Raw genomic sequence first — 26,512 nt, 5'->3', positions numbered from 1 at the left:
GCAGATAAAAAGCATTTTAATTCTGTATCATTGACCATTTTAACACTAATATATTTCAATCCACTAAGTCACTACGAAACACATTATACAGAAGACAAGTTACTGAACAAAAATACATTTACACGTAACTAAATCATCCAGATACGACAACAGAACAAGTAGATGGACATATATGTGTCCGTCACAAACATACCTGTGCTCACTGCTTTGGGAACTGGACTGTCAGGCAGCCAAGTCAACACTGCTCTGTGGTATTCTGGTCTTGGGTCCAGGACTATATCTTCATCAGTCTACAAAGAATAAAACAGTAACTTCTCTGAACAGAAAGAGTTAATATTTACAATCTTTAGTGCAAGAAAAAGAAAAAAGTTTAAAGGCAATTTTAGTTCACCTCAAAAGTGATGCTGGCAGCAATAAAAGGATGGGAGACACACATAATTTCATGGAATACAAGAGACTAGACACCAATTACCATCTGACATTTTTGCTTGTAACTGAAAGCCATTAGTTTCTTGTTGAAACGTTTAAATATACTTACAGTTGCCTTAATCACTGTTCCAAATGGTGAAGCATAACCAGACATTTTCCTCATTGCTGGTAGCAAATATAAATGACTAGTTACAGTTGCTGATACTGGATTTCCAGGTAGACCTAACACAAGCTTCTTCTTTCCTTCAAATATGCAAGTTGCAAATGTTGTTGGTTTGCTAGAAAAAGAAACTGTACTTAATATAAGACAATTGTAATTACACTGCTAAACCAATTTAAAATCTCTTCAGCTTACTCTCAGCAAATCAAAATATCAATGTTGAAGTCAGGATTTAATGCAATAAGAAGAAGAATCAGCAAATGCACACTTCAGGGTAGCCCAAAAAGGTGCATTTTGTTTACAAATAACATAGTACTGTCTACATATATAGAATCAAGCAAACAACAGGTAGATGGCAGGATGATAGCATGAAGTTGCACAGTGTTTCTATCGCAAACCATTGTATTCTGTGGTCTGCATAGTCCTCCCCGAACTAATCCAACTATAAAACGAGTCTCTACACCCACCTTACATGACTGATTTCACATGAAATATAATATAGGAGCTGACGCTCTTATGTGAATAACACATACTCAGGACAATGATACAAGATGAACTGTGTTACACATCTTGACAAAAATAAAACAGATCCTAAAGATATTAATTTATTTCTTTGGAATAATTGGTCAAAACAGTATTATGAAATTTGAGGTTCCCAATCATGGTCTTCCGGGTCGTTACCAACATTTTGGAGAAATGTATCACCCTGATCTTCACTCAGCAGTTCCTCTGAAATGTTAACCAACCACCCATGACCCAGAAGACATGGTCAACAATACAGTATTAGTGGGAACAAATCTATGTCTAAGATTAGTGAAGTTCAATTCAATATTTTTGAACTATTCTTTGAGAAAAACTGCCATGTTGAGTGATGTATTGATATTGGTTCATGAATAAAAACAGAGAAACACTGCTCACATTTTAGAAAAGAAAATCAGAGCTGTGCACAAAGATGCAATTTTATTAGCAGGATAAGGGTCAATAGTTAACGGGTTTAAAATCAACCCAGCTGCACTGGTTATATGGGACTGTCAGCACATAAACAACAAACCAAATTCAAAACTTTGAAAACTATGCTTCTAACGTATGGTAGTGTCATCTCCTCCATTATATTGTAATGACTTGGTGAATATAGAGGGAAATGATCAGCAAGAAACGTACCCTGGCTTCATTTTAACACGTCCAAAGTGGATAACAGCACCAAGATCTGCCACAAGAACTTCTTTCAGTAAATCCTTCTCTCCCATAGAAACACCACCAGTAGTCACAACCATGTCGCTGCAAGCTAATGCTTCTTTCAGCTTCATTAGAACAGACTGTGGACTAATAAATAAAACATCATAATCAAGAATTGTTTAGACAATACCATGATTGTCCTGTGCATTTGGATAGCAAAATCAGTTGTTCATCCCTTATATGGAAAATAAACAGAGAACTAAAAGACAACTATCTCACTTTACAGGATTTGAGGTTTTCGCAGCGCTGAGTCTTAAGATTGCTGTCTTCTGGGTTGTTGTGCCGTGTAATCTGATAGATTTCACATTGCAGATTTCACATTCATCGCCCTGATGACGGATGCAGTGCGACCTCTGAAACGTTGGTGGAAATCCACCAGACTACATGGCGCAACAACCCAGAAGATAGCAATCTTCTTATCTCACTTTAACCTTGTCATAAAATTTCTCAACCTGTGACAAAATGATGCACAAATACAGTAGATGGCTCATTATCCGAGGTAATATAAGCAAACCCCAAAACTCTTACTTACTCATCTCTAGCTATTCCTAAATCCAATGCTGAAAAACCATGTTCCTTCACTAGTGACAGAAGAGTTATTTTATTGCTGTCACGAATACAACCAGTTTCTAATGGTCTGCCAGGCTCTTGGATCTCGTTTCCAGTTGAAAGTATGGACACAACTGGGAATCTAAAAAACAAACACTGGAAGTTAGTATAGTATAACACAAAATGGATTCCTTGTAAATTAGCTTCATTACGATATATTTATATTACATTATCATGTGCATCTCATATGTGAATCATCGTACTCAAGGATTGTTCTAATTCTCTACTGACATTTTTAGATGAGTTCACAACTAAAAGTTGAAAAATTCCTATTAGCCTATTAATTTTGCTATCTGTATCTTCGGATGTAAGAAGTCATGAATGCTTGAATGGATTTTCATAAAATGTTATACAGGGGAGGTTTTACTATAATTTGTCAACAGTCCAAGTTTGGTTAAAATCACATATCAATAAAGGGCAATTTACATGAAGATGTGCATGCATTTGTATGAATGGAAGTGACTGGGTAGGAAATTCCTACCAATGTGGGTAATCCATCATGATGACTCCATTGTCCGGCCAGAAAGGATTTGTACACCTTGCCCCAATCACAGATCACTGACCCTAGACAATTCTGATATCACTGGCACTATTTACTAAAGTCAAATTCCAGCAAACATGACAGATTTGTTAAACAATGCGTACATTTCCAAACTTGTTATGGCTAGCATCACCAATACTTAATTGTACTGATTATGCAGTCTTTGTTCCACTTCCACTTCATCATCCCAACTATAATCTGATCAGACTAATATATATTTGTATATTGTTGATAATTTTCTTACTTGTACACAAGAACAGATGTGACCCCTGCCGTGGCCAACAGGCCCAAATCTGATGAACTAACAACGCATCCCCGAGGTAACACGAGCTGTCCTTGGGACATGTCACTGCCAATAGGTCTATTTAGAGAGAAGAAAAACTTGATTTGAAAACTGTGTATTCATTACTTATTATAAAAATATAATAAATGTAATGCTTTATGAATCTATTAACTAAGAAGTTCTAACCAATAATACACTATTTATATGAATTTCTTCATCACTCTCAAGATCTAAATTACAACATCATTTATTCCATTTTTAACATAATTCATCCTACATTTTCTCATTTGAAGATTTGCAAGTTCCTTTATTTATACAAGCATCATCCATTAGATTAGAATAATCTATACTGTGAGTCTAGTGAAGTTCAGAGTTCAGGGTAAAGGAGTAACTGATTACATTACAATAAACCAAGTGGCAAAAGAGATAACTACAGGTGCATTATTAGTATTATCAAAGAAAAGAACTGACAGAAATTAATTTAAATATCGATATTGATAATGGTAAGTAGAAAAGTGGGGTATGCATCGAAGAAGGTTCTGAATGAAGGAGCAACAGGGACATTTCCAGGCACCTCTGATGAACACTGAATCAATCACATCGAGTTCAGAGACTGTTACCATGAACATTCATATTAAAACAACTGTTTTACTGTGCCATGCTCTCAGATGTTACTTTAATATTGACAAGAGGTGCAAAAATGGTTGCATGACCAACCAAAAAACTCAGGATGACACTGGTATAACGCTGCAAAACGTGTAATGACAAAGAAGTCGACTACATTAAGAAATAATTCTGTTATTGGTAACGTAAAGCAAGTGTTTCCACTTCAATTACACTCATATATTCAACAATATACATGTACCTAATGTCTTGGCCCACTTTTGGAGGAAGGAGAATCTCTATCTCCACTTCAGTCTTGCCATCGTCTGCTTCCTGGATCAATTTCGTATCCTCTACCTGCACGACACAATCCGCGCCAGCAGGTACAGGTGCTCCTGTGTTGATCCTCAGGCACTCTCCTGGTTGCAATCCAACTTGATCCTCAGGCTGACATAACAACAGAGAAAAATAAAACTGTTCGATGTAACGAAGTAAAAGATAAAGGCACACTATTATGGCATAACTTCTGACAATAAGACACCTTTTATTTCCAGGCTTATTTAAATCAACCTCCTACAATTAAAACTACATCAAACGTGCCATGAGATTTGAACCCAGAAACTCCCAAATACAAAGCAGGAGAGCTAGTCACTTCACTGCGATGGGGGCAACCTTAATACCTTCACTCCTGCGACAGAGGTGCCCAAAACTTGTCGCTTTCCAGCTCCATCACTTGCCAGTACAGCATATCCATCCTTAATGGATGCAGGGAATGGAGGAAGAGGATCTTTAGCAAACACGTCTTCGGCCAGTACTCGGTCCAGAGCCTCGACGTAGGTCAACATTTCTGTACCCAGTATTTCGGCATGCTCCAAGACAATCTTCTGAGCAGTGGCAACATCTATAAGAGGATAAGGAGATTCCCTTGCCCTTCGAGCTACTCGAGTTGGATCCACCTGCAAATCACGGCATTATAAGAACTGTGTATAATGACTTGGAACAGTAGCTGTTCAAAAAATATATTTTCAGTTTAAATGTAACCAGCAAATTATAGAAACCTGGACCTGAATCCATATGTACAGTATGAGCCATAGTCAAGAAACACAAAATAAATCCATGCAACAGATTTTGTGTTTCAGATAATTTTAACCAGAGAAATAATCACTCAGCAAATATGTCAAAAGTCTAATTTTTCATAACATAAATATCTTTAATTATAAGATAATTTCATAGTTTTGTTCAAAGCAGAAAAATTTGAATAATAAAATGCTGTATAAGTTGATAAGAGTAAAATATCTCATTAGTTAGTTTCATCACCGTTTTCATGAATTAGTGCACAGAACAACTTTTTAATTTCTTCACTATTTCAAACAGAATAAGTAAGTCTGTGGATCTCAGAGTACCACATACCTGGGTCAATTGCCTGTTTTTTCATAACAAAAACTGGTTAACATTTCAGTCCCTCATTAATAATAATTAGTCTATCTTACCTTAGTATTCTCATGATGATGATGATGATGATGTTCATCATGATGAGTATGCTGTCTTTTATGACCAGGACAGTTTCCCATATTGGACTGTAACAACTGGTGGGTAGACTTTACTTGAACAATTCTGTCACTCAAAAGAGCAGCAGCGTGAGGTAAAGAAACAGCCACACTCTCGAGACACTCCTGAGAGCCTTTAGTGCTGCCAGGCAAATTGATAATCAAGGTGTTGTAACGAATACCTGAGATTGCCCTGATAAAAAGAATGAAAAATAATGATAAGACGTTGCATTGTCTTAAGTTACAAATAATCATTTCATATTACTAACTGATACAACACACGACTATCAAAACACATGATAATATGTTAAGTGGAATATGAATTAGATTTGTAATTTTCAGGCAGATTAAATAGCATTAAATACAGATTTCTTTGCTTTGTTTTATTTCAAAATGTAACACTGTAAAAGAGAACCAGAGTAGCTCAGTAAATAAAGTGACTGACTACAGACTGGACTGGGGTTTGATCCCCGATGGGGGCAGAGGATTCCTCCTCTAGCCTCTATATCTAGATCATGTCTGGGGCCCACCCAGCCTCCTATTTAGTGGGTACTGGGATCCTTTCCCAGGGGTAAAGCACAGCTAGTGTGTGATGCTGACCACTCACTCCCATTTAATGCCAAGGTTAAGAATGAGTAGGAGCTATACCTCCTCTCCCCCCCAAGTGCATATATGGCATATAGTGGAACAGATTTACTTTACCTTAATGTTTATAAAAGTAATGAACTTATAAACTCTTAAAGAGTTTTGATGATGATATATTACAGTCAGTACCACCATTTCTGAAACTGGATCTGTTTCCATTCTCAGGTGAAAAAATGGGGATTACCTATACAATTGGGTTCACTAGAAAATGTTAACCTTAATCAAAGATAGACAATGTCCACAAACACTAATTATAAAATAATGGCCTGCAATACAGAAGAAAATACTAAAAACCCATTTTAAACTTGCTAATATTTCCTACAAATAGTTAAAACAATGTTAAAACTGTTGCATGTAAATCTAAACAAATTAAGACATTCTTACTTGCAAACTCTTCTTACCTTGACAACATTGCTAATGGCGTTATGTCAAGACTCTTTTTAAACATTGCAATTGTCATTCCAGATGTTTCTCTGTGTATGACTTCTCTAGTAGCTTCAGGAGTTACATCACGAAAACTGAAGCCAGTTCCTCCTGTGGTAAGAATGACATCAACGTTTTCATTATCAGTCCATTTCTCCAGGACCCTCTGAAATTGAAAAACCAATTAAGTTTATGGCACTGAACACTTGAACATCAGAACTACAAGTAAGAAGATTCAGTCAATGAATCCTGCCTGACCAATGCGTGCCACTCGCAAACTTCAGAAACTGCCTTCTTGACTGGGGTGACATATGCTATACAGAGGTTACGCTGTACCTGCGACCTCTGCCCTGCCTTTTCAACACTCTCCCCAGATCTTTTCTACAATGTACACATTCACAAGCACCCTCCAATGAAATCAACAACCCTTGGTCAAATGGGACATATCAATAACTATCCTCTTTCATTACATAACCTTTTAACTTGCTTCTGATTACATCTCTACTCAAAAACTCTAAAGACAGACTTAAAAGTAAACATTGTGGAAGACACCAGTTACTCCAGGTGAAAGAATACCTGCTTAGCATTAAATTAAATTAAACTTAATTGTTAATCACCTTAATGTGATCCTTTTCATCTGGTACACATTCCTGGAGAACAACTTCTCCATTGTGAATTATTCCTTTTGTAATTAGAGCTGCAAGATTTGGACCACTCTTATCTTCTGCTTTTCCTTGGGAGCAACTGTCACTAACTGCAAAATTGGGAACATAATTGACAATTACCAATTTTGTGTAAGTATACTGAGATTTTAAGTGTCCAAAGAGCCTATATGCTGCCATCCATGCAGTAATACATACGCCAATAGAAATCAGTGGCTGGTTGCTGATTATGTCTATAAAGACAACTTTTGGTCATCTCACCTGTTAATATTCCGAACGTGATTTTGGTGCTTTCGTTTGATGTCATCTTCTCAGGATGGTGGAATATCTCTTACAATAAGAACACTTTCGCCTCTTGCTAATGTTAGCGTTAAGTAAACGTCTACAGCTTCTGTACGTCGTGAAAGCTGATAAAAAGCTACTCACAAACATAATAATATACCCAGCGCCGCCATAATGCAAGTTTCAAGTTCCATATCTACTACTCGTTCTAGAAACATCTGGATAAGAACAGAAACAGGCATAAAAAACTTGTTCGACACAGGAGTATATTTTAGATGACAGTAAACAAAATGACTAAGCAACCAGAAAGGAAAATAAGCGTATAAACATTTTCGTAGTATATTTACAAATTATCACAATTCTATTTTGCCCAGAAAAAAACAGAATTAAGACACCAAGCTGACAAAAAAGCTCTTATTTCGGAATGGAAGTAATCAAAACTGAAAGGAGATGATACAGTTTAAATAAGGATATACGAATCTTCCGAGTCCTGAAGAAACATGCTGTTTCCAAAATATATGCTGATGCCGGCTGACCGTACAGAAGCTTTTTGTCTTTCTGTTTACAACAAAAACAGTTATATATTTATAACCAGTTTACATAACAACCAATTACAATACAATGACACGGAGGAACCATTTACTTAACTGTTTGGTTAGTCGATATAATAAAATGGACGATAGTTCTTTACACCATTAAGCTTAAGCTGTTTTAACATTGATATGTTTTGCTGAAGTAGGCCTAACGTCTTTTGTCGCAAGTGGAAAGGACTGTAGAATGTTTCTATAAGGAATGAGTTGAAAAGTTACTTGTTTGTTTATGTATTTATAGCTTATTTAACGTCACTGTCAGTAGTTCAAGTTATGAGGCCTTTTAGGGTCAACTGGTTTAAAAGTGTCTTATTTCTGTTCAGAATATCCAACTCGTTCTCAGTATTGTTTAAACAAATTATAAACTAAGTGTGGGCGGAACATGTGGCTCCCGATATAATTTTACCAATTAGAAAAATAAGAATGCACAAAAGATTACAATGGAAACTATTTTATTTTATAAATTATAATTTCTGTGGGTTCATCAAGCTACCTCAGAACTGCTATTCTTCAGATGAGCATAGATATTTAGTTGATGGCAAGGAGGCAGTACCAAGTTTTTATTGATTTTCTAACACATACAATACTAAAAATAATGGCAATAAAAGTTTATTGGTAAATATTAATCTGAATTAATATTATACAATTCTGAAATGAACTATTGGTGTTATTTATGGCACTTGTCTCCTTACCAAAGAAAGGGTTTCCAGCATTCTGAACTGGCTGTCGTGCAATACCTTCTACTTGCCATTGTTTTAAGTAATTCTGAATGCTGCATTCTTAAATATTTCATATTGTTTACCTTTTATGGAAAATCCAGAACTGTTGATTGTCAAGAGGCACCCAGGAATAATCACAATATATTAGCTGCCAAAATCACTGGAAAGAAATAAGAATGAACTGCTCCACACCGGAAATAGTAATACAATTATTTTATGTCGTTGGTATGTGACAAATGTTAAAGTCATACAGAATAAATTCCTTACCCTACAACGTAATCATCTGCAGCAGGCCGCGTACTTTGTGTGGACATATTTAAATAATGAGGTTCATCAGTACTGGAATGACTATTATGAGATAATATTTCCATGTTAAAATTCAGACCTGAAGATGTACTTCCTTCAGGAACATCAGAATTAAATTCACTGTTTAATAAAGGAAAGTCTAGTCTTTCACATGCTCCACATGACTGCAAACAAATCATATCTTCGAATGAATCTTCCTCAGACGAAGAGGACCTTGCTCTTGTTTCACCATGAGCTTCTCTCAGCTCCTGACCTGTTTGGCTGTGGTAAAATGATGTTTGTCTGAACTCATCTCCCACCTCAGTGACAGCATCTATTATACTAACAAGCCTCAAGAAACTGGGTCTATTTACAGGTCGCTTCTGCCAACATGCTAGCATAAGACTGTACAAAATATCTGGACAACAGTCAGGTTTATCCAACAGCTCGCCTCTTAAGACAAATTGCAGAACTTGTTCGTTGGCAAGCCCTTGGTATGGCTGTTCGGCTAAAGTTGATATTTCCCATAATACAACTCCATAACTCCATACATCAGACTGATTTGTAAATATTCCATCTGCTAGACTTTCTGGGGCCATCCATCTGACTGGTAATAAACCCTTGTTTCCTTTTCGATAATAATCTGTCTCATAAATATCTCGTGCCATTCCAAAATCCCCGATTTTGACTGTACCATTCTCTGTCAACATACAGTTCCTTGCTGCTAAATCTCTGTGTACAAATTTGCTAGCTTCCAGGTATGCCATTCCGTCGGCAATTTGTGCGGCCATTAACAATACATGAGAAAGATTAATTGGAGAAGGCGTCATGTTCCTGACTTCTCTTAGAAATGTCTTCAGATCTCCAAGAGCCATCAGTTCCATTACGACAAGAGGAGGTTGACCTCTAGAAACAACTCCTAGCAGCCGTACTACGTGGTGCCCACCAGCGAAAGATTTCATCGCTGATGCCTCGGTGAGGAATTCAATTCGCTCCCGAACGGTAGCTTTCTCATCCACGGTTTTAACAGCACAACGAATGTTTGCTGGCCAAAGAATTCCCTCATAAACAATACCGAAGGAACCCTTATTAAGTTCCCGCACCAACTCAACTTTATCTCTTACAATTTCCCATTCATCCGGCTCGTACCTTGCGAGACTCACGTATTCCGGATTTGCGGACGTAACAATTGTAAAATTATTTGCCTTCAATCTTTTCCACAGGAGATAGGAAAGGCAGAAGAGGAGAATCAATGAAGTGATAATAATTGACATCAGAACAAACATTTCGGAACGGCGGGACGGGACCACAATCTCTCGTTTCACTACAAACTTCGCAAAATTGGTGTATTTACTTTCACCTGCTAGAGATGTGGCTTTAATACGCAGAGCATATTTTCCCGGAGCCATGTTGCTCAAAACAAACCAGTTTTTTGCTTTCTCAAACTGCTGCTTCGTCACACACACGACAACTGGTTTGATATTTACAATGTCTGTCCTTCTGTACTCTACGTGATAAGTTACCACGACCCCATTCGGATCAGATGGCTCCAACCAAAACACTCTCACAGTCCCTGATTCAACGGCGACTTTGACGAAACTCGAATCTATGTTATCTGCAGTTTCCAACTTACGGGTTCGAGTTGTAATCAGGCTGGCTGGACTACAGTGTCCATCATTCCACAAAAGATCAGTACCTCCATAACGGTCCTTCCTACATGCTACAACTTTTACAGTATATTTGGAGAAATGATGAAGACCTTTCAGGATTGTTGTCGTGGCGCTCCCTTCTGATCTTTGTATGAAATGACCATCCGCAAGGTCAACAGAATCATAAATCCCTCCCCCATTTCCATACAGTCGAGGACTGTATAAAATACCATACATCGAAGTCTGTTCGTCACAGGAATCTTGTTCTTCATTGACCGATTCCTGAGTGTAGATGAAATTAAACTTCGAGTCGTTGTTGGATACACAAGTTTCACGAGATAATGGCTTGCAGCAATGCTCCTTTCGTTCAAATTCTTCGAGAAATGACCGATCTTCTTCAACTTCTTTGTGATATTCTAGAGGTACCTGGCAATAATCTCTTTGATCTAACAATTGTGCATCATCAAGATGACGCCAGCACACAATAATATAATGTGATATTTCTCCGTTCGGAAATAGAGGAGGCTGCCAACGTAGAATTATTTCTGAACTTGAATTAGAGTAGGCTCTTATATATCTAGGAATGGAAGGTCGGTCAGGATCAGTCCTGAAGTACTGAATAGAGCTTCTACCTTCTTCTGTAGCTGATGGTGTCACGTAAGTTTCTACGTAGTATGCATACTGAGTGAATGGTTTGAGGTGGGTGATGTTATGAGACATTATGACATCAGCTGTTGATTGAACGGTGTTAAGAAAAACGTAAGCTACTCTCCAGTTATCAACTCCGCATGCGTCACTGTCGGATTCAAGAGCGACGTTGTTGTCGGACGTCTCCACGTAGTGTATTGTGTAACCCAGCAATGTGCCACGCTCTTTAGGTACGTCGAAGGGATCCCAGTAAATCGTCACGGACGTGGAATTGATAACTAACGAAGATGCGTTCATTTTAATTACGATGCAAGTTACTTTGTTGCCATTGGAGACGTATGAAATTTCATCTCCGGTGTTGTTGTGAAGACCCGCAATGTCTCTGAGTTTATCTATTTCTGAGATGCATAATTTAGGGTTCGAGTGCAAAGAGAGTGTGCCCTTCTCTACAGAAAAATTTCGAGGACGAGAATTCCAATTCCATAACTCTTGAAGGTTGTCATTCCCCACTATGACTAGCGCAAACTGATCACTTTCAAGTTTCAATCCATGAATAACTCTGAGCCTTTTAAAGAAATTAAGTGTCACTAGTGGGTATGAGTGGTAGATCTTCAAGTAGCCGCTAATTTCCTCGATTGCATCAAAGTTATTCTGTAACTCCTCAAGTACTTTGCTTCCCATTACGTGAATCTCCAAAGAACCGTTAATGTACGTACAACCGTCGAGACTCTGAATATCGTAGATGCTGACAATATGAATCTGTTCCCCACTGCCACAAACTTTACGACAATGTCCCACGCACGCTTCGCAGCCTTGCTTGCCAATATCGTCGATGTACGTCTGATAACCCTGAGGACAGATTAGGCTGCAAGTGCCGTTGAAGGGGATCCACGCCTTGCTTGGGAGGCCATCACGAGGAACTTTTTGGAGATACGGAGGCGGCACGGTGGAATTACGACACTCCTCCTCAGTTACACAGCGTCTGCCCACGAATGCGAACCTGTGTGACACAGACGTCTGTATTTCAGAACAACTAAAATTTACTCCTTGGAAAGCGAACTGTTGCTCATATGGTCAATAAATTCCCCGGATTTTATACAATATGAAGATCCATTTCCGTGTTTTTTCTTCCCAACAGCCCACCACGAAACCTCAGGCACAGCTAAATGATTTCAGTCCCTACCTTTACACCGGATTTAAGGTAAGTCTTAATATACGTGCCCAGATTTCTCAAGTGGGGTTTAACCTTCAGGTTACATGACTAAAATTATGCATTTCTCAACGCTCCCATGAGATCTACATACTCCGCCCACCCCATTCTCCTTGATGTTTTTAACCAAAATATTATTTTACGAAGAGAATAAATCACGAAACCCCACATTATGTAATTTCCACATTCCCACTTCTTCCTCTCTCTTAAGGTTCAAATATTCTCTTCGGCGTTCTATTCTCAAACATCATTCATCGATGTTTTTTTTTTTAGTGAGAGACCAAGTTTTAGACTTACACAAAAGAACCAGTAAAATAACATATAGTTCTGTTTATTTACTCTCCTCGTTTTAAATGATTAGCAGACGGGAAGATAAAATATTCTATACCGTAGCAAACTCTCTCCTAATCAAGTCTGCTCTTAATGTCTTCGTGAATCTAATTTCAATTTCTTACTATTTTATTTTCACACATCTTTTAAGGTTTTACGTATACTTCCCCTTTTATTCAAATGATTACAAGCATACTGCAGCCGAGGTGTGTCCATCTTGGCGTAGATCATTGCAATACTTGCTCTGTAATAAACAACTAATCTCATCTACTGCGAGGAGATTTGTTACTGAGATAGCAGATAATGAATGGATCTACACTCTATTATTACCAGTATCATTAATATTCAATGCAGGGTCTACGTATAACCAGCATTAATGAAGAAGGATATGACTCCAGATTAGGGTACAAGGAATCGGACAATCAGTTTTTGTTTCCACAGACACGTGTTTGCGTGACGTGCATTATGATTCCGAATAACATTTAGAATATAAATAAGGAGTTCTGGAAGTAGTTTAGGCAATATACTTCAAATCAATGGAGTGGCGAGTCTAAGCCCCGACGCTTACCTGTCAGGCGGACAACTGTCAACGCAGACTGCGTGGTCATCGATAACCCCAATGCAAGCAGAGCACTGATCTGCCCCCGGCCCCGTACAGCCCCCAAGACAAAGCTCATGGCAACTGCTGTAGTTGTTCCTCAAGTTCTGGCAAACACCTACACTCCAGCAGCCGGAGTTCTCGCAACTACCTGGGCAGGAGGGGCATAACGACCTCTCCTTGTTGTTGGCTGAGAAGAGTTCTCCTTTGCGAAGAATCGATAACCAGTCCACAGTATTAACGTAACAGAGGTCCCGGTTCTTCTCGACACGGACAGATCCACGAAGGATCGTAGTTAGGCTCCTCAGACCAAGTTCCTGGAACAAGGCACAGCACAGTTATTAGGAAATTCCTAACAGCCGATAGTTACTTTGGGGTAAAACACTTGAAGAAAATCGAAGTGAAAAAAATATTAGTTATGTACAGTTCAGTTAAAAATTGTTACATCTCGTCTACTTTCCATAATGATAAAAACAAGGAAACACAAAATAAGGTTATCGTTCCTTACGTAAAAGTGTGTAACGTTTTTTCTTACTTTGAAGGAAGGACATAAAACACAGCGGTCTGGAAAATACACTGGACCCACAACGTATCAGGTAAATAAGTGAACAATTTACGATATTACATAACGTGTAAGTTTGTGATGTGCACATACTTGTCATCTAGTAAAATCACTACGACTACGAAAAGAGAGACAAGGAATGCATACAGAATTTTGGTGAGAAAACCTCTTGTAAAGGGACATTATAAAGACCGGAAAGATAATTGGAGGATGCCATTAAGACGGATCGCCGAGAGAAACTTTGGGGATCGAAGTTGAAACTGACTCCATCTGCCATTAATTACGATTTCAAGGGAAAATAACAAGAAACGTCTCTTCGTCACTGCAGTCAGATACAGCACCTGGGGTAGGTTCCCTGGAACCTCGATCGCCGAACGTAAAACTGATCTCTCACCCCCACCCAGAGCTCAGTTTAAGAAAGGATACAGATTTATAGCCACTTCTCCATACGTAATTATGGAGTGGTAAATAAGAAACGGACTTTGCCTTTACTTTACGAATAAAAGAACATTACAGCATATTATATGGAGTAATCACACCTATGTAACTTAGTTTACAAAACTGTACTGCTCTTTGGAAGTTAAACTCGACCTTTAGGAAGACAAGATTAAAAGCAATAACTGGGCATCAGGGTTCACTGAGATTAGGTTTACAATATGGGTTAAAGGATATAAAAATAATAACACTCGTAAAGTTTAAAGTACAGCTCAAACAAAAGCAACACAACAAAGACTGTTCGTTACTAAACGTTCCGAAGTAGGGTCTATGGGCTACTAGCTGTAAAATAAATTGCTTTGTTGGCCAATATCGTATAAGATGTATAAAACAGAGAGTGGTGTGTATATCACAAAATAAATATATTTCCTTATTCTATCAAAAGTACAAGTTTCTTTCAAAATAAACAGTACCCGAAATAATGTAACTGCTTTTTTATTATGACAGTCTCACAAATATAGGCCTCCGTCTTCTTGTTATTTACTGTCGTAGCGCCACACAATGGTGGTCTTACGAAATAAACTGTTGCCAAGCAACGAAATGGAACAGGAAACGCTTTTATACCACAAACTGGTTATAGTCTCCTAGTAGCCAGACTAGATACTGACAACACTGTCTGAAAAGATTACAGTTATATACTGCAAATTCCTACATATTTAATATTGACTATGTGCAGGTAAAAGTAATTTCTGTGACTGAGAAACATTCCATGGAGCATTACAAGGAGATGGGCTATATATAAATGTGGTCACTAAGAGACATGCAGTGATGCATTCTATTCTAAAACATACAAAAGAAGTCTTAAATTGTTTGGAGCGAGAGGATTAGAACATTTAATGTGTGGTTTATTTAACGGGACTTCTAGTAGCTCAGACTACACACTGTCAGCTCAAGAGATGATTAATTAATAATAAATTGGAATGCAGTTGGAAAGATGCAGATGTGGAGTCAGTGAGGAAAACCTCAAATCCGTATACCCCATCTCTGGGACAAGATTTGAACCCGGAATCTTTCGAACGGGTGGTTAGCAATTCGGCAACGACGTCTAGTGAGTAATGGAACAACTAATGTCTGGACTGATTAGTCCCATACAACACGAGCACTATACAAATGTGAGATAAACTGTCTTATTTTGGTTTAATTTACATAAGAAAACTTTTATGTTATATAAGAAGTTTCTGTACATAGATCACTCAATCATCCTACATAATTAAATTGGAAACTATTTCGCTGAAAAGTTGGTGGAGATAATAGAGAACTCCATGAATTTTACAACGATAGTAGCTAGGAAGGATTCTGCAACATTCTCATGCTTGTTTATTCGTATTTAATTTCTTAACATCATTACATTCAGAGCACAAACACGTTTGTGTTAATATTAGCTAATAAGCTTCTTCTTGGATAGGCGCCATATCAAGAAGGGATTCCAAAATCAAACACTCCAAATGCTTGACGGTTTTGTAATTTACGCATCCGATATCTGTGAGCCTAATTAAGCATTCTTTGTTTAAAGCCGTGTGCATACAAACTATTACTGTCTAGATCTAAAGTTTTCATACTTCCCGTAAATTGATTGCCTCGTAATTGGCTTACTGATTCTGAATTAAATGGGGCCATCCAGTCCAGAATATTTTATCTACACGTCTCTAATTTAAAAAAAAACATAAAAGATTTATATTCAGCTTACATAACAATACATTTCCTAGTTATTTTTTATGGGAATGACACTTTGTATTTCACACTAAGGGAAGTGCACACTGCAAATTCACACCGTATAACCAGGAATTCGTCTCGCACTAAATTTAAAAACAGAAATTGAATAACCAAATCTACTGGCGAAAATATCAGGATCTAAGAGAGAGGAATAACTGGGGTAGTTACATAATGAGGAGATTCATGAGATTTTCTCTTCATAAAATAATGTTAGGGTGATCAAATCAAGGAGGATTGGATGAGAGAAACATGTAGCAGGTATGACAGATATAAGAAACTGATCCAAAATTTTACTCGGTAAATCTAAATGAAAGACACGTCTTGGCAGATCTAGGTGCCGATGGTAAGATAATGTTAAAGTTAATCTTAAAACAAACAGGGTGTGAGGATGTGGAGTGATTTCATTCGACACAGGATTGGATCTATTGCGGGGTTTTTGTGAACGTGGTAAGGACAACTTCGGGGTTTACAGAAGGTGGAGAATTTACTGACCAGCAGAGGAGTTCTCTTCGCTGCGACTTTAAAGTCTGTTTATTCCGTATTTTCCGTTCTCATTTACTGATGCTGATGCTTCACTTCTGTAAGCCTGCTGCATTGTTTCTCAGCCATTTTTAAAGGGAGAAACGTTTTTATCAAGACAATTGCTGAAAGACATTACAGTGTTTCCATAGTAAGCTACTTAAATTAACGGTTAAGAATAAACATTCTGAGTGTCCTATCTCATGAAAATGCATCGATATCGGTTCGTCGGGCAGCACGTTTCTCGACTTTCTTTCTTGCATATTCGCGATTTATCAGACGTTAATCAGCAATTCAGAACTGAAGCCAATGATAAGCTTATTTCTGCATTGTTTGTACTAACGAGAGATAAGTGATTACTTGATTATAGTAACAGTGTAGTTTTTAATGTATCTGAGGGACCTATTTTATGCATCCTATTATTTAAACATTTATCTAAAAGCAAAGTTTACACGTATGTCTACAAAGGGCACACGTGAAGTTCTCATCACAAACTCTTATACAGAAACAATTTCTCTCCCACTGAAAGCAAGCCACCTGTAAGTTGCTGTTTGCGTACCTTCAGCTGGAACATCTCGTACACGACAAGAGCATAGTCCACGAACAAGGAGTTCCCTCGGATGACGGTGAGGTTGGGGAAAAGCTTCCCCAGACTCGTCAGTCCGGTCACTCTGTAGACGAGCAAGTAGTCCGTGATCTCATGAAGGTCTGGGAAGCTGAACCTGTCGTAGTCCGTCTCGTTGGCCCTGTCTATCAACACAACGCGTACGAAGCCTTCGACAACGCGACAACCGCTGAGCTTTTGCAGAGCTTGCACTTTGTTCCGTATGTCCATGCTGCGACATACTTTGCCCCCTTCCGTCGTCATTTCAGCCACACTGCATGTCACAATTAACATAACCCACAAAAACACACACACGCACAGTTTAATACCCCACCTGGGGCTCATCCCGGACAGAAATGTTAATACATCCTTCATTGCAACTGAACAGCTTATACTGTCTCTTGAAAAATGAGGAAGTCAGATCACATTTGATGTGTTACTGAAGACAAATATTTGGTTGGGAAAGCGAACTTATGCGTTGCTTTCACTTCACATATAATAACGATTGTATTCCCCAGTGAACAAACACAGGAAAGTCACTTACAAGACCCCCGTCTCGTAATTTAATCATTCGACTTTTCCACAGAGAAAAGAAAAGTTTCTTGTCACAGTTCTCTCTTGACTTCAGTAACTAGGCTACAATTCTAACTAGTAAATCTATTCTCAGTGCACAGCGTGAAAATTCAACACAGACACTTTCTTCATACCTGTTTCTTCATGATCATCTTGAAGACATCATGGCGGTCATTCCATCAACCGTTTACTGAGCTCGAAATGGTCATGACACAGGTACGTACGTATCAACAAGCCTTCTTATCATTATCCTCTTTCATGACAATATAACATCTGGATATTTATCAACAAATGCATTCCATCTCTTTCTCGATTAGAGCGTCCAATCGTGTCGATATCTGCAGTGCTAATTTATTGTAAATATTCGAGAATAATCTTTTATTGTAGCATCCCGTCGTCTGATTATAACACACGTATATAATAAAACAGTCACTACCAGGTAGATTAGTCTCTGTAACACCACCCACAAGAAAATCCATCATCTGTTCGCAGCCTAACAAAATATAGATGACAGGAGACTCGAGAAACAAAATAATAGTTATAATATTACATCAGAAAAAACACAATATCGAATGAATACCTCACGCGCTGAAGCTTAATAACCGACAGCATTTAATAATTTTGTTTTATTCAAAAATAATATTACAACGAACTTCATGCATAATTTTTCTTAAAATATTTTCGGCTTATAAAATACTTACTTTAAAATTATTTTAATCAGATGAGTGTACAAGTAATAACTTTAAATTTCAAAGCATGGACAATAAGTATTATAATAATACTGTTACATAAACCTCAGTGGATCAATTGATAGTTTTAATATAAACATGCGCGTGACTTGTCTTCAGTTTTAAAGCTGAGTCATAAAAATGGCCTGACAATGAACAAAACTTAAGTGTTCATAACATCAGATTGATTATACAAATTATTGTGTAGATGGCACAATATATACTGCCTGGTATCGACTGTTATACCAGAACAAAACAAATTTGTTACTTACTGGTCTGAAACTTAAAAACGTTTTTTGAGCGAACGAAACATTCCCAGAATTAATCTGAACTATGTTTTATTTTAAAGTAATATATTAAGTCTTTGGTATATTACGAATAATGTAGGCGTATAGGCCATTTCAGTCAAATTTAAAAATTCTTACGTTTCATTTAACTTGATATATAACCGTCAGCACTGCGTTTCCAGAAATATATGTTTAATTCTTTTCAAGGCACTGGCAAATTCCGCGTTTCTGGCATGTGGTAATTCTGCTAACACCAACTTGTACAAGCAGTTTATCTCGCTGAGTGGTGTTTTTGCTGAAATGTAACAAGTACTTCTCGCACCAGATGGAAAACATTTCGCAGAATCGGAGATAAAAAGTTTAGGTAAACAAAATATTACCGTTGGCATTGCACTAAGATACACGAATCATCTGATATGTTTAGTTTGTCTACTACTGGACAGCCGGAGCGCGTGTCATGTCTATTTCCCGACGACGCAAAGCAGATAACTGTTCGGTGTTTTTGTTCGCATGTATTAATATACATTAAGTTATAAATTGTTCCGAGGTTATCGTAATGGACTCGGAGTTTTTAAAATAAAGATTAGTCCTACACAAGTTAGTATCTGGTGAAAGGCAGTGTTCTTTCTAGAAAGAACACTGACAGTTCTAAGAGGTCATAAATTGGGGGATAAAATATTTATAAACTTTTTGGCAAAAAAAAATAAAACGCTGAAACGTTGTATTTCAAGTATGAAAAAATACTAGCATAGCTACATCTTGATTTCTACATTTGAATTAGGTTTCATAATTTCCTTTTTTAAAATAAAATTGATACATCGTATCATCATAAGGCGTCAGTTAAATTTAGGCATACTCAATAAACGAAGTGTCTCACCCGGAAAGAGATTATGTATTGAAAACAGACCACCGTATTCTTACATTTCAGCACAGTAATAATAAAAGCTCTCTTTGCCATCAATTAGAAAGCAAAAACGCGTTTATTCATAAAGTTATTTTTTAAGAATGTTATAAAAATGGCTTTTCTCCCGTACACTTTATCTTATAAAGTGTCGAGCTCACTGCTGTTGTTTCTCTAATCTAAAACTGTAAACAACTTGTTTATTCGCTATAATGTAAATATCAACGAATATAAAATAAGTTACCAGTTATTTTACACGGTTGTGAAAATGTTTTCTTATTCCGAAACAAGAAAACGTTTAACAACAGTACAAAACAACTGGCAACTTACTGACAGAAGGATGGCATTTGAAAACCAAATGCAGAAGCGATTATTTGGATGAAGACAGACGGATAAGGCTGCGATCCCATTGGACGCGAATTCATGCCACTACTAGCCGCAGGAAACATCCGGTTGTTGCTTCTATGAATTGTCCGAACGACCAGGGTGTTCACGTTGAATACTTCTGCATGCTATTAGTTTCACGCTAACAGTGAACTAACAGTCATGGATGAGTGGTATTTCTTCCTTCTGGAAAACAGTGCTATTAAATTATCGCTCCTCCCTCTGGGCTAATGAATAATTCATGGAGAGAGCGACGAAGAGTGAATGCAAACGACTTCTTCCGGATCTCTTGCAATAACCACAATTTTTCGAATAATTCCGAATGATCACGGGACTTCAGTTATATTCTGGGGGTAAATTATTATACGCTCGCAACCGCTCATAATTTATGCCTAAACAGCAATATTTTTTTAAAAAATGTCTTGTTTGAGATCACGGTTGTGTTAATATTTGTCCTTTAGATCCCAAAGGCTCCATCTTTGCAACACACGTTTACGTAAACGACAGGAATCCTTACTTCAAATAGACGATCGTAGCAAATCTGACGAAAAATCGGTCTTAAAAATAGACCTACGAGCACTTGGTCGTACGAATTCGTAGGGGATCGTCAGAAGTAGCCACAAGCAATGCCTTCATTCTCATTATGTTTCGTACATTTGTTTTAATGTTCACAACCGCACGAATTCTTTCGATCAGATCGCACAAATGTGCATCCAATGTGACCGCAGCCTAAAGTAAACAAGTAATTGGAGTTACACACGTAAATACCGATGAACTTCGTCAACAAGACTTTATCTGCAGGTCATATTAGAACTGTGAAATCAAAGAGGTTATTAATGGATTGGGCATGTCGATCGAATGAGGAGACAATAAGTTCACTCAGAATTTTTTTGGAAATATTGAGAAAGCAGGCTCTTGGAAGACCGAGGAGAACGGAAGATGGATCCTACAGAGATAGTTCTAGAGTACTAGAGAACTAGAGTTGACTTCACAATTTCTTAAATTCTCTCAAAAATATAAACCCTATTCAGGTTTCCATGAGTGAAGAAATTAAAGAAAATGTCAGATTTTCAGTCACGTAGGAAACTTTGATGTCGGCCGTACAATGGACCCGCGGCCCGCAAAGAAAGTACCACACGTCACCACTACAAAAATCAATTTCTTGAAGCTGTTTAAAGAAATAATCCCTTTTTACACTGAGAAGCAGACATATAGAATTCAGCATTACTGACTGAATAAGAGGATGACACATACAGTTACCACTCGGCTTTAAAGGGTTAAATATACGCGAGCGTATCTCCTCGTTATGTTTCATCTTCCACTCCCCATTTCATTCGTCACTCTCATCATGACGTACTTGTATCGGAGCCGCGTAAGAGCTTTTTCGCGTACTAATTGTGGGCATAAACTAGAGGCCGTGCCGTCTAAACTTGGACTCGCTTAGATTACGGCAAACCATCACGTTGATGAAGTCGTGCTGTTTCATAAAGACAGAAGAACATCGGATCGTAAAGCTGTCAACCGAATGTGCTTCGTTTAAATATGTACTAAATTTTCATACAACTGCTGCAAAACCTTGTTTACAGTCCATAAGTACTGAAGGGTAGACATATCGATTCTAAAAATGAGACAGTCTGGAACAGGGGTTGAAAACCTCTTCTGGTGACGGACGAGGTGGAAATTCTTTATACTAAACGAATCTACCGGAATAAAACGGCGGGTTCTTGTTAACAGGGTAATAACCATCTGGTTCAATAAATGTCCGGGAATTTTTTGACTACCTGAGCGACTAAAAGGCTCTCAAGGAAGACTGTTCTGGAGTTGACTGTACTCCAGTCTTCATGTGATTGGTTGTCCTGGTACTAACTCTTTTATTATTAATAATACTATTACTATTAGTTACAACGGTCAGGATTGAACCCAGGACCGCTCTATGAAGTTAATTAGTTACATTTACTCTTCTAACGACTGAAGTCCCTCATTTGGAACATTCACATGAATATACCGAGACACAACAAATGTTTGCTTATAATTGCCGTAATGAAGAAGTCATTTAAAAACGCCACGACATTTCCACCGTCAGACTGATTATAATTATTTCAGGTTTGACAGGATTAGCATCTGTACATAAATATGATACGACTGCTCGGATGCCTTCTTTAATTATGTACTTCCTGGGCGTAATTAAATCACTTGCAGTACTGCGCAATACAGTCATCACAAGCTAACTGCAAAGCTTTAACCTGAAATTAAACAATGTAAGGATTTACATTAGAAATATTTAGGCAGTTAATGTGAAAGGGTGTGCGATATAGGCCCTACTAGCTGAAATCATCGTTCACGACAGACGTTAAGGCTTAGAGGGGCAGAACAGAACTTCTTGAGATATGGCTTTTTCAATAAACAAGGAAGTGCTCGAAATTCTCTCCAGCAATGTGAGGGCACTTAAATATTACACAGGGCCAACATTTCTGATGTTTAACAAACTATTTAGGTTAACTCTTTTTACATTTATAAAATGACAATTTAATTTAGTTGATGATACTAATTATTACACATTAGCTGGAAACATAAAGTGCCATGTAAAACATAGACACCATTTACACTAAGATGACTTTCCTCTGGATTTTTGCGCCGTAGTAGTCTGGGGTCTAGCGATCGCCCTGATGATTGAAGCAGCAATCATCTCTGTAACGTCGGTAAACTTCTACCAGACTACCCGGCGCTACAACCCCGAAGACAGCCATCTTCGTACTCGCTGCCGTGAGAACCTCAAATCTCAAGAGTGTGTTCTGAGGTTTCTCCGTAAAGCATGACGTCATATACGGCAGGAAAATTTAGAATCCGTCTTGTGGAAAATTAATAAAAATGGTTTCGTGCCATTAAATAACGACTGCCAGTTGTGTTAAGCTGCAAACCATAACAATTATCATCGTGAATAACATATTTCCAGAGAAAATACATTACGCCAAATAACATAACATGTCGTAATATAACATTTAATATTTATGGTGATGATATGTGGCTGATAATTTTCTAATAAGCATGGATTAACGCATGATCACGACTCTTAATGTACGTAAATACTGGAGAAGAAACAACAAGCAGATTAGCAATCACGTGGCCTCACTAAACAATGTGTCCTAAGAGTCGTTGAAGCAGTAAACAGCTTTCTGTATTTGTGATCGGTAATGCAGCTCCCCTACATTTCATTCCCACGCAACGCATTTACATCGGCAAGAATAGCTGAAAGCCAAATAAACACATTTTTGGTTTTTCAACACATTTCTCGGTGTAACTTGGGAGGCTGTCGATGCAACAAGCAATTAAAATGATATCCACTCTTTCATACGTAGTCTGCATCTGTTCATGCCTTGGAAATAAAAAAAAACTCATTATGGCTTTAAAAGAAAGAAACCATGCACAAACTAAATGCAGAGGCAAACACTTTAATAGCAGCAATAAATTTGATATAAGAAAACGTAAACACCATTAAGAAAATACAAACTGTAACAGAAGCTAGTAAAAGGGATGTTGTAAAAGCAAAAGAGAAGATAGTATATATTTCAAAACACGTTATGAGAAAGCAGGACAAAAACGACAGTAACAAACCAAAATTACATTCATAAATAAATTAAGAGATTAAACACCGAGAATGAATGATTGATACCAACAGCTCAAGATCCTGCATCTTCCTGCATCTAGTTTAAAAAATTAAAAGATTTTAACCGTTGTTTTGTATGAATTTGGAACTCGGTCTCTCACTGTAAAAGGACACAGATTGTCGGTGTTTCAGAACAGTCCTGAGGAAAGTATCTGGACCTAAGATAATGACAGTAACAGATCAATGGAGAAAATTACACAATGAGAAACTTCGTCATTTGTTTTCTGCACCTATTATTATTATCCCATCTATTCACCACTTTATAGCGTATTTACTTCTATGTACCCGAGACAAACCTTGCCCCTGAGGTACATAATGCAGCAGCTATTACCGAAATACATTTTGTTTTTAATATGTATTACATGTATTATATAGTTTTATTATTATTATTGGTCATCTGGCTGTTGACGCAGCACACTAATAATACAGAATTGAATTATTATAATTCTAGTGATGCACTGTTCCTTGCGCAGGTTTACCGCGGTTTTAAATGCTGTCCTTCCCTTCTGGAAGCTGTCGGTCTCCGCATCCCCGCTCGGAATCGGAGAGATTTTTCTATGTTCAGTTTCAGCCCTTCGATTAAAACAGTCCTTCTGCTAGATACGCATCAGCTGCTAATGTCGTCTGCAGGGACTTGGACATATTCGAAACGAAAATTGTTACACTTCAACACATTCTACAATAGTCTTATTTCCTTCATTTATTTAAATTATTATCACAAATATACTAATGCATTTAGTAGTAATTTTCTTTGGGTATTAGCGTCCTCTGTACTAATGCATTCCTATATCCTGTTTTTTGTTACCTTTCTAAATTTATTACAATGTTCGTGTGCTCATCTCTTTTGCTGTATCTGTAATTGGCCTTCTGGCTGTTGATACAGCACACTAATAATAAAGAATTGAATTAAATTATTATTATTAGTGCGGTTAAATCACAAAAAAATGAGACAGGCAGGACATGTAAGACGAATTGAGAAAATGAGATGATACAGTTGGGGAGACATGGTGTACTGTAGATGTAGGATAACGCTGAAGCGCATCCAAAAGGAACGCGCGTGTGTGAAATGTAATCGAATGACTGTCGACTGTCATGTCTATCCACCTATTTTAGCCCAGAAACAACTGAATGTAACCTGATAGATTTCAGTATTCGAGGTTTACACTAATGAAGGAGAGCGCTTCTTGAGAAGAAAATGGTCGTTCAGCTGATTATAAAATTCCCCGCCTTTTAAGGAACCATATCGCTCAAATCGAAAGTGATCGAACGAACAGTCACGGACTATATTTTCTACTACTCACACATCTACAAGAATGTTCGTCACACATGAAAAAGTTAACATCACTCGGCGACACCCATGATTCTTCTTCGCACTGATGTGATCTGCACGTTGTACATGTGGTGACAGCGAAACGTATCTTGAATGAGACACCAAGGGGCGGTAACGACACGTCACATCAGATGACGACGACTACAACTACCATGGAGTTTAAAGTCGACTGACGTCAAATGAACTCGAGATAAGACTTATTCATTGCTACTGCTAAGGATGTCGGAGCCTGCAGATGTGATTAAAGCCTGCTACGCCATCATTACACGAACACTATTAATAATTTTATTGCACAAACAACACATAATAAGTAGGGTTATTTCGTCTACAGAACTTTTAATTATCACATTATGTGTTTGCCTCCTTAGTACGTTTCTTAGTTGCATGATAATGAACACGTCAAGGTAAGGGAAAATTAGCGTGTAGAAATTAATAAATCCCATACTGTCCAAAACAATGTCAATGTTATTTAAATTCAATGTTACTGTGTGATGATTTTAAATTTACAACTTCTAAATGTTTATTCTTTCTTGCCTATGCTAATGGCATAAATTTATTCGGGGAAAACTTTAATACATCCCACACAAAAAAAACAGCTGTGTTACACGATGGTCATCTCGGCTTAGAAATAAAGGCACAGGAAGCTAAATATATGCTCTAAAATAATTAACTAAAAGTAATGCCATGGAGCAGAATCATTCTTGAAACGCTAACAGTACATTCAGCTAGTAAGATTCCCCGCATTTTACGGAATCGGAAGGTCCATAACTGTGTTCACAAGAGCTCTCCAAAGGTCCCTACCCAGAGTCAGATGAGTCCAATCCACACCCCGAAACCGAAAAATCATTACACAAACACAGCCAAAAATACTTCGGAAACGTGTTTGTGATGTTCAGATAATTGAAGATGAAGCAATAAATAAAAATTACATCCACGGAAAAAATAAGGGCACGTTAAATTCAGTTCAAAATGGTTTACTCTCCTGCCTGCAGTATATCGTACGAAGATTAAAATACACAAAAGGTACAATTAACTTTTCTTAGAATGAGTGTAAAACTTGGTTTATCACAAGAGAAGAACATGAACTGGGAGTGTCTGAGAACAAAGTGATGAGAATAATATCTGGGCGCAAGAGGGCAAGATGGAGGAAATAGGATTGGAGGTTTTCAAGGCGGTGAGTTCGAAGATGGCAGGATATGTAGCACGCATAAGGCCATAAGAAATATACATTACGTCTCGAGACCTACGGGGAAGAGACAGCTTCGAGTATCTAGGCATAGATGAGAGCATAATATTAAAATGG

The 26,512-nt window shown here is 37.7% G+C and overlaps 1 protein-coding gene across 13 annotated transcripts in view; it reads right to left on the bottom strand.

Annotated features, from left to right (window-relative positions):
- The window catches only part of cin (Molybdenum cofactor synthesis protein cinnamon), a 114,871-nt gene that overhangs the window by 950 nt on the left and 87,409 nt on the right, over positions 1-26,512 (bottom strand). For 2 of the 13 annotated variants that reach the window (XR_015534689.1, XR_015534688.1), the window contains exons 4-7: positions 13,420-13,766; positions 8,997-12,311; positions 8,813-8,889; positions 7,445-7,638 (exon numbers count right to left, since the gene is read on the bottom strand). Coding sequence is in view for 2 of the 13 variants with exons in the window: in XM_022060457.2 (XP_021916149.1) it covers positions 194-290; positions 539-707; positions 1,751-1,912; positions 2,358-2,516; positions 3,220-3,336; positions 4,124-4,308; positions 4,542-4,817; positions 5,352-5,601; positions 6,455-6,642; positions 7,094-7,230; positions 7,400-7,445 (1,786 nt within the window). In the remaining 11 variants the exon portion in view is untranslated. Of the gene's footprint in view, positions 1-193; positions 291-538; positions 708-1,750; positions 1,913-2,357; positions 2,517-3,219; positions 3,337-4,123; positions 4,309-4,541; positions 4,818-5,351; positions 5,602-6,454; positions 6,643-7,093; positions 7,231-7,399; positions 7,979-8,068; positions 8,789-8,812; positions 12,312-13,419; positions 13,767-17,297; positions 19,088-25,180; positions 25,465-26,512 lie in introns of those variants that run through there. The other 11 variants (XM_022060457.2, XM_022060458.2, XR_015534680.1 and 8 more) reach the window with 11 other exon arrangements.

Source organism: Zootermopsis nevadensis, unplaced genomic scaffold (assembly GCF_977971745.1).
Source record: "Zootermopsis nevadensis isolate Lab colony 2312 unplaced genomic scaffold, Znev_1.0 Znev_ptg000011l, whole genome shotgun sequence".
In the NCBI taxonomy this organism is placed as follows: Eukaryota; Metazoa; Arthropoda; class Insecta; order Blattodea; family Termopsidae; genus Zootermopsis; species Zootermopsis nevadensis.
The sequence above is the reverse complement of the archived record's forward strand: the minus strand, read 5'-3'. Positions and strand labels throughout refer to the sequence as shown.